General features: G+C 46.7%; 1 protein-coding gene across 2 annotated transcripts in view; it reads right to left on the reverse strand.

Moving 5' to 3' along the window:
* MAN2A1 (mannosidase alpha class 2A member 1) overlaps positions 1–11,906 on the reverse strand; it is a 175,475-nt gene extending 163,569 nt beyond the window's left edge. Inside the window, exon 1 of one of the 2 annotated variants that reach the window (XM_054178004.1) lies at positions 11,455–11,906. In XM_054178004.1, coding sequence (XP_054033979.1) covers positions 11,455–11,589 — 135 coding nt within the window. In that variant the 5' untranslated portion in view covers positions 11,590–11,906. Of the gene's footprint in view, positions 1–6,737; positions 6,762–11,454 lie in introns of those variants that run through there. The other variant, XM_054178005.1, reaches the window with a different exon arrangement.
* Between the last annotated feature and the right edge of the window lie 4,658 nt (positions 11,907–16,564).

Here is a 16,564-nt window from a genome sequence, read left to right on the forward strand (position 1 = left end):
TTTGGTAAAAAAAAAGGGAGGAAGGGGTAGAAGGGGGTACTTTGGGGGGACCCTCCTAGGAGGAGGGAAGGGTCCACCAGGGCGACTACGATGTAGTTGCCATCTCAGAAACTTGGTGGGACAACACGCACAATTGGAGTGCTACACTGGGGGGTTACAGGCTCTTTAGGAGGGATAGGCGAGGGAGAAGAGGAGGAGGGGTGGCTTTGTATATTAGGGAGATACTTTCTGCAACAGAACATGAGGTGGAAGATGAGGGAATTGAGAGCCTGTGGGTTAAAATCAGAGGGCAGCCCAACAAATCTGACATCCTGATTGGAGTCTGTTATAGACCACCCAACCAGGATGAGGAGGCTGATGAATTATTCTACAAACAACTGGAGGCTGTTTCAAGATCATCAGATCTTGTCCTCGTGGGGGACTTCAACCTGCCAGATATCTGCTGGGAACTTAATTCAGCAGAGAGGAGGCAGTCCAGAAGACTCCTGGAGCGAACAGAGGACTGCTTCCTGATGCAGCTGTTAAGCGAGCCTACCAGGGGACAGGCTCTGCTTGACCTGCTGTTCTCCAATAGAGAAGGGCTGGTGGGAGATGTGATCGTGGGAGGCTGCCTAGGGTGCAGTGACCACGAGATAGTGAAGTTTTCAGTATGCAGGGAGATAAGGGAGGAGTACCAACAGAACCTTCACCTTGGACTTCCGGAGGGCAAACTTCAGCCTGTTTAAGAAACTTATTTGTGAAGTTCCCTGGGTACCAACCCTCATGAACTGAGGGGTCCAGGAGGGTTGGACCTACTTCAAACAGGAGCTCTTGAAGGCACAGGAACTGGCAGTTCCCATGTGCCGAAAGCTGAGCCGGCGGGGAAGGCGACCGGCCTGGATGAGCAAGCAGCTCCTGGAGGATTTAAGGGGAAAAAAGAGGCTGTATCACCTTTGGAAGGAGGGGAAGGCTTCTCGAGGTATGTTCAAGGAAGTGGTTAGATTATGTAGGAATAAAATTAGAGAGGCTAAGGCCCAGTTAGAACTGAAGCTGTCCACCTCTGTTAAAGACAATAAAAAGCATTTTTACAAATATATCAACACTAAAAAGAAGGGCAAGAAGAACCTCCACTCCTTACTGGACCTGGAGGGGAACACAGTGACTGAAGATGAGGAAAAGGCTGAGGTCCTGAACACCTTCTTTGCCTCAATATTTAACAGCAAGGTAGGAGTCCAGGATGTGTGGCCTCCTGAGCTCGGTGACTGGGGTCAGGGAGCAGTGTGATGCCCTGGAAATCCATGAGGAATTAGTTCGGGACCTGCTGAGCCACTTGGACACTCACAAGTCCATGGGACCAGATGGGATCCATCCTAGGGTGCTGAGAGAGCTGGCAGATGAACTGGCCAAGCCGCTCTTCATCTTTTTTCAACAGTCCTGGCTCACTGGAGAGGTCCCACATGACTGGAAACTGGCCAGTGTGATCCCCATCCACAAGAGGGGTCAGATGGAGGAACCTGGAAACTACAGGCCTGTTAGCCTGACCTCAGTGCCAGGGAAAACTATGGAACAGATTATCTTGGTGACAATAACTGCGCACCTGAAGGATGGCCAAGGGCTCAGGTCCAGCCATCATGGATTTAGGAAGAGCAGGTCCTGCCTCACCAACCTGATATCCTTCTATGATCAGGTGACCCGACTGTGGGGAAGGCTGTGGATGTGGTCTACCTGGACTTGAGCAAGGCCTTTGACATCGTCCCCCACAGTAAACTGCTGGCTAAGCTGTCAGCTCGTGGCTTGGACAGCAACACTCTGTGCTGGGTTAGGAACTGGCTGGAGGGCCGAGCCCAGAGAGTGGTGGTGAATGGTGCCACATCCAGCTGGTGGCCAGTCACCAGTGGCGTCCCCCAGGGATCAGTGCTGGGCCCCATCCTCTTTAACATCTTCACTGATGATCTGGGTGAGGGGATTGAGTCAGTCATCAGCAAGTTTGCAGATGACATCTAGTTAGGAACAGATATTGGTCAGTTAGAGGGTAGAAAGGCCCTGCAGAGGGACCTCGACTAACTGGACAGATGGGCAGAGTCCAATGGCATGGCATTTAACAAGTCCAAGTGCCGGGTGCTGCACATTGGCCACAACAACCCCATGCAGAGCTACAGGCTGGGGTCGGAGTGGCTGGAGAGCTCCCAAACAGAGAGGGACCTGGGGGTGCTGACTGACAGCTGTCTAAACATGAGCCAGCAGTGTGCCCAGGTGGCCAAGAAGGCCAATGGCATCCTGGCCTGTATCAGGAATAGTGTGGCCAGCAGGAGCAGGGAGGTCATTGTGCCCCTGTACTGTGCATTGATTAGGCCACACCTTGAGTCCTGTGTCCAGTTCTGGGCCCCTCAGTTTAAGAAGGACATCGAGACACTTGAACGTGTCCAGAGAAGGGCAACAAGGCTGGTGAGAGGTCTCGAGCACAAGCCCTATGAGGAGAGGCTGAGGGAGCTGGGATTGTTTAGCCTGGAGAAGAGAGGGATCAGAGGTGACCTCATAGCCCTCTACAACTACCTGAAAGGTGGTTGTAGCCAGGAAGGGGTTGGTCTCTTCTCCCAGGCAACCAGCACCAGAACAAGGGGACACAGTCTCAAGCTGCACCAGGGGAGGTTTAGACTCAAAATGAGGAGAAAGTTCTTCACCGAGCGAGTCATTTGTCATTGGAATAGACTGCCCAGGGAGGTGGTGGAGTCACCGTCCCTGGAGGTGTTCAGGAGGAGATTGGACGTGGCACTTGGTGCCATGGTCTAGTCGTGAGGTCTGTCAAGACAGGCTGGACTTGATGATCCTTGGGGTCTCTTCCAACCTCAGTTATACTGTGATACTGTTTCTGTGTTACGTTCTTTGCTATATATTTCTGTATATATTGTAAATACTGTGTATTATGTATGTATTCACCTGCATCTCAGCCTGCTTGTAAATATAGGTCTTCTCCATTTTGCTCCTCCGACTGAGTTAGCTGTGGTTTCTTTTTGTGTGGGGGAGAACTGAACTGTCTCTCACCACCACAACCAAGTTACTATTTATTATGTGACAAAACACTTCTCTTTCTAAACTAACTTCCTTCCTTCCTTCCTATATCATACATCCCCAACTACATCAGGCTGCTCTGAGCCACATCAAGCCTGAACTTGAATGTCTCCAGGAATGGAGTCTCATAGGAAATTGCCATTTGTTCTCAATTATCATTGAACAACAATAAATTATTCATTGCTATATACTTCAGCAAAAATTTACTTCTAAACTAAAGGGTTCAAGCCTACTTAAGACTTTGAACAGCAGATATTTCTATAATTACGTTACTTTAGCTTTGGAGATACATAATATGTTATCTGGAAAACTAAATCCTTACAAAGGCCTCCCATCACGAAACTTAACAGAACATTAATAAAGACAATCCTTATTTCTTCTCTGAAGATTATGAGATGCATCACATCTGTCTTCTAAATATTTAAATACACCATGTACCAACTCAAATTGAATGCAAAACACAAAATAAAATGCTACAGTTAAGAATGTGTAACTATGACCTCACGCAGTACCCAAGTTAAAAACGACAGGCAATCAAATCTTTTTGAGATTTTAAAGACTTTAACTTCTGTTGCAAAATGCTTCAGCCATGAAGCTAACTTTATTAAATAACAGCATCACAAACTAGAAATGGACCCCAGTTTTAATTCTGCATAAAAATGTCAGTAATTCATTCTCAAGTTGAAATTTTCACGTTTTTCTAAATTATGCAAAAAGCTAATTTTTGTCTATTTTCATTGCACTCCTTTTTTTGTTAACTTAAACTTAATACTAGGCAATGCCTAGAATGTAATACTCAAAACCATTTTGAAATACGAGTTAAATTTAGAAAAAATTCTAACTCTTGAAGAAAAATAAACTAAATTAAATTTCAACATTTTTAGAGGAAGGCTTACACTGCCCAACCTCAAACGTGAAGTACAAAACAGTGAAGTCATTCTAAAAGTGTTTTATCTTGATTGTTAGTAACAGATGTTGATATACTAATAAAAAAGATTAGAGGCATGTTACAACACCACTAAGGAGGTCTAATTAAAAAATAAAATATATAAGTCCTGTTACTAAAATACATTCCAATAATATTTTGTTTTAAAATAAGTTTGAATGTTTTTCACATATTTGGTGGGAGAAGGGGTAGATGTTATTTATTGCATTTTTTAGTACATGTCCTGAGTTAGGAACCATCCAATGGGGTATTCTGTTCCATAAACATCATGCTCAACATGTCCGCTAAACAAATGGCAGGTGCTGGCCATCATGGGCTTAGGGTGAGCATGTTGCATTTTATATTACTGAGGTTTAACTTCTTTATAACTTCTTATAACTTCTTTACTTTTGATGACATTCCTGCTGTTCATTTTTCCTCTGTATCGTTCTATTAAACTCTTCTTACCTCAGCCCAGGAGTATTACGTTTTACACTCAGTTTCTGTTTCCCATCCTAGCTGGAGAAGGAGTGAGGGGTGGGAAGTCGGGCAGTTGTGCAAGCTGCCACATGAAGCTCTGCTGCAGCTGGGCCTGAAACTACCACAACAGTGATATATCAATTTTACCCTAAACAGCTGTGCCTGACATTTTGTAGCCTACATGCTTTGTACATACTGGACAGGAAAATTTGGCTAGCTGAACAATTCACAAACATCACCAGATCTCCCTCTAACTTTCCAGCATCAAGTATTCTCCAAAAAAACCCCACTGCTGATCCAACACTTTGAGCCCTAATTGCACAGAAAATCAGAGGTACACTGCATACAGATGTAGTCCAAAGGAACATCATTAAATGGTGCTCTGTTAATCTACACACTTGTTTTAACATAAGGAAATGCAATGTAAAATTACATGAATCACCTGGCCCACACAACCAGTTAAGAAGTTTATGATGATTTATTTTATTTCTGCCTTCATATATTAAGACTGTGTGAATAAAGTTCTAATTAAAAAGCAAGAAAGTCAACCCTGCTGTCACTCCACAGCAAAAGAACTATTTCTACAAGTAGTGCGAAGTGGCAAATAAACCAAACAGTACTAAAAGTAGGTACAGCTGCATTAGTAGAAAAACAGCATCACATGAGCAGTGCATCTGTTCACTATCACCATGGTTATACATAGCTGGACTTAACCAACAAAATTTAACCATTTAAGAACAGCACAGATCAGCAAACCCTGCTCGCATTTGGAACAAAACCTGTCCACCCCTGCTAGCTGCACTGAGCAACCTAGCCACTACCCCATGAGCCAGCTACACAAAGAGTTACTTAGTCTTTAGTAAGTAGTTTCAACAGTTTTCATGCCCCCAAAACTCCAAATCAGTTTGCTTTCCCACTGCCCTCTGCTTGTCCTCCATTTTCTCCTGACACCAATATGATCTGAGTAAGAACTCCCTTCAGAAAGCAGCATGCTGCCACCCAGCACAAGCAGGGAAGTCAAGCCACTTTATTCTGAAGTAGAGGACAGTTTCTCCCAACAGACAGTTTCTCCTATCCACACACTGTACATAGCAGAAAGAACTATTCCCTACTTAAAGTCTGTAATATGAAAGATATTCACTATTGGCTGATATGTTTCAGGTTCGTTTCCTTTTTGATTCTACCCCCTCTGCACTACACCAAGTTTTTATTTCAATGGCCAGCAGTACAAAACTGAAACAGTTTATGCGCCATTAAGCATATAAGCCTTTTAATAACATTTTTTTTTATTTTAACAAGCCAGAACTTAAAATAACTAAACTACTTCTTCAGACAGATAAAAGGGCAAGACCAAAATAGGAAACTTTCTCCATTTCGTTTATACAGCGTAAGTTAGGCACTGACTCTGGGTAGCAGAACAAAGTGCTCATTTACAGGTGTGTATATATAAATATATATACGTATTTTACACTTTTAGGACAGATGCAGTTCACTTGACATTGTGCACAAGATTTAAAAAACTGTAACTGAAGAAGGCTATTAGCTTCTGCTTGACTACTGCCTAAGCAAAACCTTACACAAAACCTGAAACAAAAAGACAAATGACACCTTAAGTAGTATAAAGAATTTTTACTGACCTGTAATTATGTTCACAAAGAAGGCTCCACCATCTTTACAACATACTAGAAATTCAGCAGATTAAATCCTTGGTTATCTTAAACTCAAGATCATGTCCATGACACTCAAAGGCTTTTAGATCATGAACTTACTAAGTGTTATTAATAAGGTTTTGTTTGTTTGTTTTTTTACATAACTCAAGGTGTTTCAAATTCAGAAAACTTATTACTCCTCCTGTAGACTTCTTCATTCAATATTCGATATTCTCAAATGGGCAACTCATTAAGAATACTACTAAAAGTCACAGTGTCCACAAATTTTCAGCGGTCAGAACTAGAAAAACTACAACTTCAAGATTGTGTACAACCTTAATTGCCACTATTAATATCTCACAGTAAAACAAACACTTCCTAAATAATTTCCTGAAATCATGCTGCTTCCAATACTTCTGCATACGTAAGCCAGGGTCCTTGTATAACAGCATAGGTGTGAAAGCTTGCAAATGAGCTCATTAAAATACACTGATTACTAAGAACAGCAACAAAACATGTATTTAGAGTCCATGAAAGACATTGATTTCAGCTACTTCACTGTGGAAAGGAACCTAGAAAAACTAGGTGGAATAGGTGTTTACAGCATATCAGGAGCTATTTCAAAACAGACTCACCCACACTGGAGGAAGTTTGTGCTGCACAGAACTGGGTCATGGATACACTGTAGTCACAGCCACTTAATAGGGAATAGAGACTGACTGAAGGTAGTGCTTCCTTACAGCAGAAGTACTGCCTCAGTGTAGTTAACAAGGGCCTTGCAAACAGATTCAGAGAACCACTTGTGTTTCTGACAAGAATTTGGTCCTTCTTCCTATTATTGCTCCACCCTCCTGTGATAACGTATTTGGCCAAGTGGTACTGAGAGGACACTGTGCAGTGTTGCTGTTTCATCTTGCTCAGGCATAAGTCACTGAAAATAAACCCTTGGGTGAAGACTACCTGAAGTAAGACACAAACTAATTTTTAATGTGTGCCTTGTATGCTGAGGTATGTAAACAGCAACATTTAGAATAAAAAAAAAATCTACAGTTTTCTGTAAACAAATAGTTATGGATCTGTTCTAAGCCAAGTTAAAGCTAGTTGAGAAAACAAGCCATGTTAGGCTAATGGTTTATTTTTTTCTCTTTGAGTCCAAAATACATTCATATGGGCTTATCAGTATTTGGTATTCATAAGTACACAGTCACAGGTTCTCCAAGATAAATTGCCTAAGGACTTATTTTACTTTAGACTTTATATGAATACAGTTTTTAATAAGTAGTTATTAACGCAGCCTACAAATGCAATGGCTGCACAAGAGATGGCACAGGACTAACCATCACTCTGAATTCATCTCCACTGCACAGCCACACAAGATTTCTCTGAGACAAAATCAATATACTCAGCTATTTTTCCACTATATGTAATGATCTGTACTTGACACCTGGTACAACAATAACTTTTTAAGTTAACCTAAAGCTACTGCTCCACCTCAAAGTCATTTTTGCACTATGTTGCAACATTATTCATAGCCTGAGACAGGACACACATATCCAGAGACACATCTCAAGTCCTAAGGCTAGGATGAGGCTCAGAAAGACAGAGCTTGTGATCTGGGTATTGTACGAATAACATACATCAGAGAACCAAGTAGGATCTGTAAAGATAGATGCACAAATCACAGAGAAAGGTCCAGTAAGTCTTCATTTCCATGCATTACAGGTACCTTGTCTTCCCAAAATTAACAGGAACTCCAGTTCTATGGCAGGTTGTCTGATATGATTTAAATACACCAATGACAACAAGGTTATATATTACTTTAGCTCAACCTTACCATAGTTGCTACCTTAGCATAAATAGGCAGATAACACTCACTGTAAAACTGACTGCTGATGCCAGCTTTTTCAAAACAAACACCAGAAAAGAAATGTTGTCATCACTGCCTCCCAAGCCTGAACATGCAAGTGCTGTCAGCACAGCAGTGGAAGACGTCTAAAATTGGCTACAGAGCATGTAAAAGCATCTCCATGTGGACATTCACCCACCTTGGAAGACGTCATCCAAAAATTATTTCTGCAAGGCATATCTGCTGGCATCCTTGAACAACTAGTGGGCATCCCAGTGTGGAAAGCAATATCCAGAAGGGTAACTTTTGATTACACTGGTATTAGGTACCATAACACTTCAGGTAACTGGAGGCAGTCACTGCCAGCTAAAAATTTCCAAGTCAAATCCTGGCAGAAATTAAACAGTCTCAGTTCCTTTCTAAAAGCAAAAATTAAAAATCTGATCTTTGTCCATTAGGAAAGAGGATGTGTTTTTCAATCTACAGACAAGATAATCTACTGCTTTTTCACAAATGAAAACACCTTGAAGTTTCACTCACAGAGCACTGAGCTCTGGCAACACCACACTGACACAAACAACTTTTTGTCCACAGAGGTAGGAATAAAGCTATTCTTTTCAAATATCTTTGGTGGCTTCAATTCCACTCTTCACCTTTTGCATTTACTTCAAACTGATGTTACATGGCTCTGAAAGCATGTGCTAGGTGGCAGAGGTTTCTCACTTGCAATGTGAAAAAATTTCTACCTTACAGGCAGGAAAAGGAAATCGAACATCGAATCAATTCTGTCTGTAACTTTTTCAAAGTATAATGCAGTAAGAAAGGGAAAGGTAATTGTTTATCCAAAGGAAGGTCCAAAACAGTGATAAACAGATAATTCTACAGTGAGAATCAGCAGCCCTCAAACTTAAAATTCTGAAAAGGCACAAGGAGTAACACTGACAGATTGTTCCAGAACAGCAAGGGGAGTAGGACAGAAGAAGAAATGTTTGTCTGTGTCTGATTTGACGATGCAGAAGGAGGTGGTGTAGTAACAAATTAAAGGTACTAAAACCTTGGTCACAAGAGAGAAGACCACATTACGCTACAGACTAGTAGTACACTGTAGGACAAAGACAGAAATTTCAACTGCCAGACACTTGGCAGTAGAAGACAAAACAGTCTAATAAATCTTCCACGCTCACTCAACTATTTCAATCCAAAATCTGACATTCAAAAAAAACCACCACACACATATGAGCTTTTCTGTTCTATACATCATCTGGATTAAACTCAATTGGTGATACAAACACATGAAGAGATTTCCTCATTTAAGATGCTGATCATACGACTAAAGCAACACTTCTACTTAACTGTTACAAGTGTCACACGTGGCATTACTCTCCTGCTGGAGTTATATCTTGAACAGACACAGCTGCTGTAGCCGGCCTTGTCTTGCTTTCTTCTCCTAAGCTTGTTTCATAGTTCCTGCAAAAACTAGTGGCTGACCTCTGAACTGCAGCCTGAAGAAATAAAGGCAGAACAGATCTGAACTCTATTTGTCACGGTTTTCATTTTTGCTGTTAACAAAATGGTATCAACTATTATTTTTGCATTAAAAAAAGGTGATTCTATCAGAGAGAATTTATCTTTTTAAGTAAGATTTTTTAATTCATCTATTCACTTGAAGCCTGTGACATACTAAAAAACAGCCATGTACCAAAAAAGTTACAAGCATAAATAAACTATAACTTTACTTTCTACATTTTTTAATATGTATTTTATAAGAAAATGAAGTAGAATATACAGTAGCATCCTGCATGGCATACAGTATGCTCACTATTTTCTTGTCATGGTTGCACAGTTTTTATTAGAACACTACCACAATACACAGCTTTGAAATTTCTCTTGCACAGAGATAGCACAAAAAGTGAGTAACTAAAGACTACTTCCTTTAACCACATAATGCAGCATCAGCCAGTTGTCTCCAAAGCAAGGCACAGAGAGGAAGGAGGGAGGAAAGGGGAGGGAGGGAGGGAGGGAGGAAAGGGGAGGGAGGAAAGGGGAGGGAGGGAGGGAGGGAGGAAAGGGGAGGGAGGGAGGGAGGGAGGAAAGGGGAGGGAGGGAGGGAGGGAGGGAGGAAAGGGGAGGGAGGGAGGGAGGGAGGAAAGGGGAGGGAGGGAGGGAGGGAGGAAAGGGGAGGGAGGGAGGGAGGGAGGGAGGAAAGGGGAGGGAGGGAGGGAGGGAGGAAAGGGGAGGGAGGGAGGGAGGGAGGGAGGAAAGGGGAGGGAGGGAGGGAGGGAGGAAAGGGGAGGGAGGGAGGGAGGGAGGAAAGGGGAGGGAAGGAGGGAGGGAGGAAAGGGGAGGGAGGGAGGGAGGGAGGAAAGGGGAGGGAGGGAGGGAGGGAGGGAGGAAAGGGGAGGGAGGGAGGGAGGGAGGAAAGGGGAGGGAAAGGAGGGAGGAAAGGGGAGGGAAAGGAGGGAGGAAAGGGGAGGGAAAGGAGGGAGGAAAGGGGAGGGAAAGGAGGGAGGAAAGGGCAGGGAGGGAGGGAGGAAAGGGGAGAGAGGGAGGGAGGGAGGGAGGAAAGGGGAGGGAGGGAGGGAGGGAGGGAGGAAAGGGGAGGGAGGGAGGGAGGGAGGAAAGGGGAGGGAGGAGGGAGGGAGGGAGGAAAGGGGAGGGAGGGAGGGAGGGAGGAAAGGGGAGGGAGGGAGGGAGGGAGGAAAGGGGAGGAGGGAGGGAGGGAGGAAAGGGGAGGGAGGGAGGGAGGGAGGAAAGGGGAGGGAGGGAGGGAGGGAGGAAAGGGGAGGGAGGGAGGGAGGGAGGAAAGGGGAGGGGGAGGGAGGAAAGGGGAGGGGGGAGGGAGGAAAGGGGAGGGGGGAGGGAGGAAAGGGGAGGGGGGCAAAGGGGAGGGGGGGGCAAAGGGGGGGGCAAAGGGGAGGGGGGGAGGGGGGGGCAAAGGGGAGGGGGGGCAAAGGGGAGGGGGGGAGGGGGGGAAAGGGGAGGGGGGGAGCAGGAGTGTCAGCATTTCTCTAAACGTACCTGTTGATGCCATAACTGAGGTCTACCCTCCGGTTGTCTGTTTCCCTTGTTAGCGCCTACCTATCCTTTGCACCACTTTACACAGTGCGGAGGAAGCCCTGTACTACCCCTTCTGCTGTTGCCCCTGCTCCGATGGAGGACGGCCTCCGGGGTGAAGCCGCAACGCAGGCCATGGACCTACCGGCCTGGGGCGAGCTCCCAGTGAGCCGCCCCTCCCAGCCGCCGTCTCGGCTGGGTGGGCAGAGCCCGCTGCTGCCGGCAGCCCCGCACCGACAGCAGCGGCGCCCACAGGCGTGCCGCTCAGGCGGCACGCTCAGCCGCCACCTTGGTCGGCCCGAAGCGGGCGAGCTGCCCTGCCCGCCCTCTCGGCGTTCAGACACCCCCTATAGAGAGGGCCCAGCAGCAGCACCGCCGCCCGGCCCTCCAGCGCCTCCCCGGCAGCCCAGACGATAGCCCGCCCGCCGCGCCCCGCCTGCTACCCCTCTCACCTTGGGGAAGGTGCCCTCCCGCCGAGGGCTCTTCGGATGGTCGAAGTGGCCGCGGTCCAGCATCAGGTACAAGGAGAAAATCACCACGCAGAAGACCGCACTACCAAATACTGTGAACTGACGGCTCAGCTTCATATCCGCTGTCTCCTGGCCTCACCGCGGCCGCTGCTCCCGGGCCCTACTCGCCTCCCCGCGCTCGGAGTGTAAAGTTCTCTCGCCGCCTCGGGCGGCGGGGACCACAGACGCCTCCGCCCTCGGCGCTGGGCAGACCCAAGTCTTCGGAGAAGTGTTGGAACTTGCCCCCCCACCCCCAGCACGCTGCGCCGGGGAGGAGAGCCTGCCGCCGCGAGAGCCAAGCTGAGTTTCCGGGAGCGGATCAGGTTCCCAGGCAGGCTAGCGCCGAACAGCGAAGTGGCGGCGGCAGCGCTGCGGGGCCGACCGACAGCCGCTGGTGCCGCTGGTCTCGCTCCCCTCCCTCCTTCCTCCTCCTTCCTCCTCCTCTTCCAGCTTCCTCACTGACCGCTGCGTTCCTCTTCGCTGCCGGCAAGCGGCGACGGAGTCTGACACCCCCTTCCCCGCCCGTTGGCTACAGCGCTGCCGGCAACGTAGCACCGCGGGCCACCGTGCACACGGTCCGCACCGAAAGAGCTCCCACCCACCACCCAGCGTCGCTCGCCGCCACCAGAACGCCGCGCTCCGCCCCCGCGCACCCGGGAGGGTGGGAAGTGCCGCCCGTGTCACGGGCAGAGCACCGCCCCCACCGGCCCGTACCACCCCAGCACTGCCGGGGGAGCGCCCAGCGGCACCTGGGGATAAGGCCGCCTTTCAGCGGCGGGTGGCGGGAAGGCAATGCCTGCCATCCCTTCCTCGCATCCGCCGTGAGGAGGAGAATGACACAACTCGTTCTCCGTCCTCCTTTGTTGGCCACTGCACGGTCGGCTCCGAGCTGCCTCCCACCCAGCGGTGGGGGGATGGTGGCGCCGCTAACGGCAAATGGTTTGTTGCACCTTTCGCTATGGGTAGCGGCGAGCTGGGAGAGGGGAGTGAGCAAGCTGTCTTAGGCCTCTGCCGTCCTTCCCGAGTCTTGCCGTGCTCTCAGTTGCCGGTAAGAGGAAGCTGGAGTCGAATGTCGGCGCACAGCGATCCCCGGTATCGGTGCATTACTTAACAGACCCATTACAGTTCTCCGGCCCAGTTCTGTTCCTCTGGTAACGACAATATTAGATGCATTCAAGGGCCACCGTCAAGCTCAAGTCACGGTTTTCTACAGCTACGTAGAAAGCTTCATGAAAATCTTGAAATGCGCCCACGGGCATTGGTCCCGGCTGTAACAGGCTGGTTGAGTGCCTGCCATTCAGACTGCCCAATTCCTCTGCAGCTCCTTCTCATTTTCACAGTTAATCTGCTCAGGTTTGAAAACCTTCATGTCTGATGAGTGCTTCTGACCAGTATTTGGGGGAATTATTTGCTTAAAATGTGTTGACTGCCACTGAGGACTAGATACATTTTACTACTGTGTAGGTGCTTGTTTTTTAAGAACTGTCATTGAGACATACCTAGACGACCCAATGAGAGGATGGTTGTGTCAGGGAAAGTAATATATGCCAAAAAAAACCCCTCCAATTGAGATAAAGAGTTGAGTTAAAGAGTTTAGTTTAAATGCGGTAACATGATGCACAATTACCTTAGATTAGCCTATATGCAGAAAAAGTGCAGCATAAAGCAGAAAAGCATACAGCAAACTATGCAGCTCCTGCTCATCTTGCTGCCATTCCCATGGGAAAAAGACAACACCCAAAAACCCAGAACGCAAAAGCAGCAACTGGAATGGGAAGCTGTTGCAAATAAAGGTTGATAAATTATTTGTTAATTAGGCTTCTCCTCCCATGTAACTATATATACAAAAGTTACAGAAGATTATAAAGGTTGAGAATATCTTTACAGTAGGGTTTGAGAATAGTATTTGGAAAAGCTAGATCCAAAAGCAGTAAATTGCCTCACTAACAAAAGGCAGAAATTTCCTGGAGACTTTAGGAATATATCAATTACTTACAATGTGGGGATTCCTCTTTTTGCCTCCAGTCCACAGGCCTGGGAGGTGGGGGTATCACTCCTCTGGCTCCCTTAATCTCAGTTGCTCTGTTTCCCCCCATCCCATCTTTGAGAGTTGGGGGTGAGGGGCAGGGAAGTGAAGGGAGGAGGGGTTTTGGGTGCACTGCCACAGAAGCCTCTCATATTACTATCTGAACTTCAAGCCCCATAATACTTTGCTCCAGCCAGCACATTGAAGCTGGCATAACAGCAGCACAGAATTGAGTATCAGCAGATTCAACTTAACCCATGATATTCTCCACACCTTACTCTATACCATCTGTGTCATGCCCAGCATCAATTAGCATCAAACAATATACATCATACATCCACTGTCCATTCTCACTTGAAATCACTTTGCAGGACACAGAAGGCTTCACACTGCAGATGCTCTGGAGCTCAACCCTGTTCCAGATCAGACTGATTCAGTCTATAACCAGTCCAAATGGTGGGGCTGTGTTTCCTCCCCTGGGGCAGTTGAGTCCAGTGACTCCTCCCACTCCAAGTGAAAGCAAATGATGGCTAACATACCAGTGCTCAGCTTCCAACACATCCAAGAGTGAAGATCCCTGTCGCACAAGAAGTACCAATGGGTTCCACCCCTTCAACTTGCCATGCCGTCAGTTCTGTATAGTCCCATAAACCCAGATGTCCCTCCGTTTGAAGGCAGGGCCCCTCTAATTCAGAATGGAATCACTTGCATCTTGTGAAGATGCTTTAGGAGTCCCTTCAGAAGGATCAGAAGCAGTATCAGTTTGTCTGCTCGGTTTTGGGTGACTTTCCACTGGAAACTGAAGCACCATTCTTCAAGGGAGAATACCTTTGTAATTCATATACTTGTGCAGCTTAGGACTGGAGTGGATTTTCTGTCCCACTTCATGTCCTGCCCATGGTCACACAAGTAAAACCACAGGTTACACCATGGTATGTGCCTCCCAGATTCTCTCCCTCAGACAGGGTAGCACCTGCTCCTCATGGCTGAAACATGAGACTACAGGTGGGGAATAGAACATGTGCTTTTTGAGTTGATGGACCTCCTGGCACAGTTCCTTCACAGCTGAAACACATGCCTGTACAGAGGAAGAGAGATTTTACCCACATTGCTGAGGCCTTTTGTTTGTTTCATCCACTGTTTGTCCTTAGCCATCTTCCAAAACCGGAGACAAAAACTGAATGAGCAGCCCTTGCTCTTGTTCTGTGAAGGCCCTGGTTCATCCTTATCTTTTGCAGGATGAGCTCCTTTCCATGTGTGCTTCTTTTTCCATGCAGGGGCAGCTACTGGCACAGGCTGGTTCTCTGCTGCATCTGCCATGCCTGCTGGTCTGTCTGTAAGCCCAGAGACCTTCTCTTTTCCCTAAACACTCTGAGCAGTGCTGTGAAGTGCTGAATAGGCATAGGCCAAGCCCCAACACTGCAGTAATTTCTGTGTCTCTTCCAGGCTGACAACAGACTTCTTCCAAACATTACATCAGCTTGTCAGGATTTTACAATTGCTCAGGGATGAAATTCCAAAACATTGGAGGGCTCCACTTGTGGTTTTGTTAGTGGAGTTCAGATACCTTTGTGAGTCCAAAAATGCAACTTTCCTGGGATCAGGAAGAGCAACTCACACTATCTACCTGGTCTTGTGGAAAGCATTTGATACTGTCCTGCGTGACATCCTTGTGGCTAAAGTGAGGAGATGATGATTTGACAGACAGACCAGTTGGTGAATAAGGAATTGGCTGAATTGTTGCACTCAAAGAGTTGTTGCTCAATATCAGAGTGGAGACCAGTGCCAAGCAGCATTCTTCAGAGACTGATACTGGGACCAGAGTTATTTAATGTCTTTGCTGGTGGCATGGACTGTGGGTTTGTCAATGACACCAATTTCTGTGGTTCAATCAACATGCTAGAGAGACTGGATTCAGAAGGAACTGGACAAGATGAAGAAATAAAATCATGTGAACCTTATGAAGTTCAATAAGGCCAAGTGCTAAGACTTGGGGCTGTTAGGGGATGAAAAATTAAGACTATGAGGTAGCAATGTGCACTCATAGCCCATAAAGCCAGTCACATCCTAGAATGCATCAGAAGTGTGGCCAGCATGCTGGAATAACGTGTTCAACTCCAGATTATTTCTACCTAGGCTTTGGACTTTCTAATTTTCTCCCTACATAGCCTCACAACACCCTTGTAGTCACTGTGTGGCCTGCCCCTTCTTCTAAAGGCTGTAATCTCTCCCTTTTCCCGTGAGTTGCAGCCAGAGCTCCCTGTTCAGCCAGGCCAATCTTCTTTGCTGCAGGCTCATCTTACAGCGCACATGGGGACAGCCCATTCTTGTGCCTGTAAGACTTCACTCTCACTAAGTGTCCAGCCCTCCTGGACTCCTTTGTACTTCAGGATTACCTCCCAAGGGTCTCTGTCAAGCAGTCTCTTAAACAAACCAAAGTCCGCCCTTAGGCATTCTAAGATGGCAGTTCCACTCTCCCTCCTCCTTACTTCTCTAAGAACAGAGAATTCAATCTCTATGCCTTCAGTGACCTCCCACTATTACACCACCTACCAGTCCTTCTCCGTTAAAAAAAAACCAAACTGGTCCAGCAGGGCACCTTCCCTAGCAGGTTCACTTGCCAGATGCACAGGAAAATTATCTTCAACACACTCTAGGAACCTTTGGGAGTGTTCTCTCTCTGTGGTGTTATTTTCAACAGACATCTGGGAAGCTGAAGTCCCCCACAAGAGCAACAGTAAGCAATCGCAAGACTTCTCCCAGCTGCTTATAGAAGGTTTCATCTGCCTCTCCACCCTGACTGGGTGGTCCTACCTTAATATCAGCTATTTTGGTCTTCCCCCTGATTCTGACCCATAGATATTCAACCACATCAGCACTATAATTAAATTTTAAACACCTGTCACAGTCTCTAACATATAGGGCCACCCCATCACCTCTCCTTCCTTGTCTATCCCTTCTAAAGACCTTGTAGCCATTTATTGTGGCACCCCAGTAGTGTGAGACATTGCACCATGTTTCTGTGAT

This window comes from Dryobates pubescens, chromosome Z, assembly GCF_014839835.1.
Source record: "Dryobates pubescens isolate bDryPub1 chromosome Z, bDryPub1.pri, whole genome shotgun sequence".
Classification (NCBI taxonomy): Eukaryota; Metazoa; Chordata; class Aves; order Piciformes; family Picidae; genus Dryobates; species Dryobates pubescens.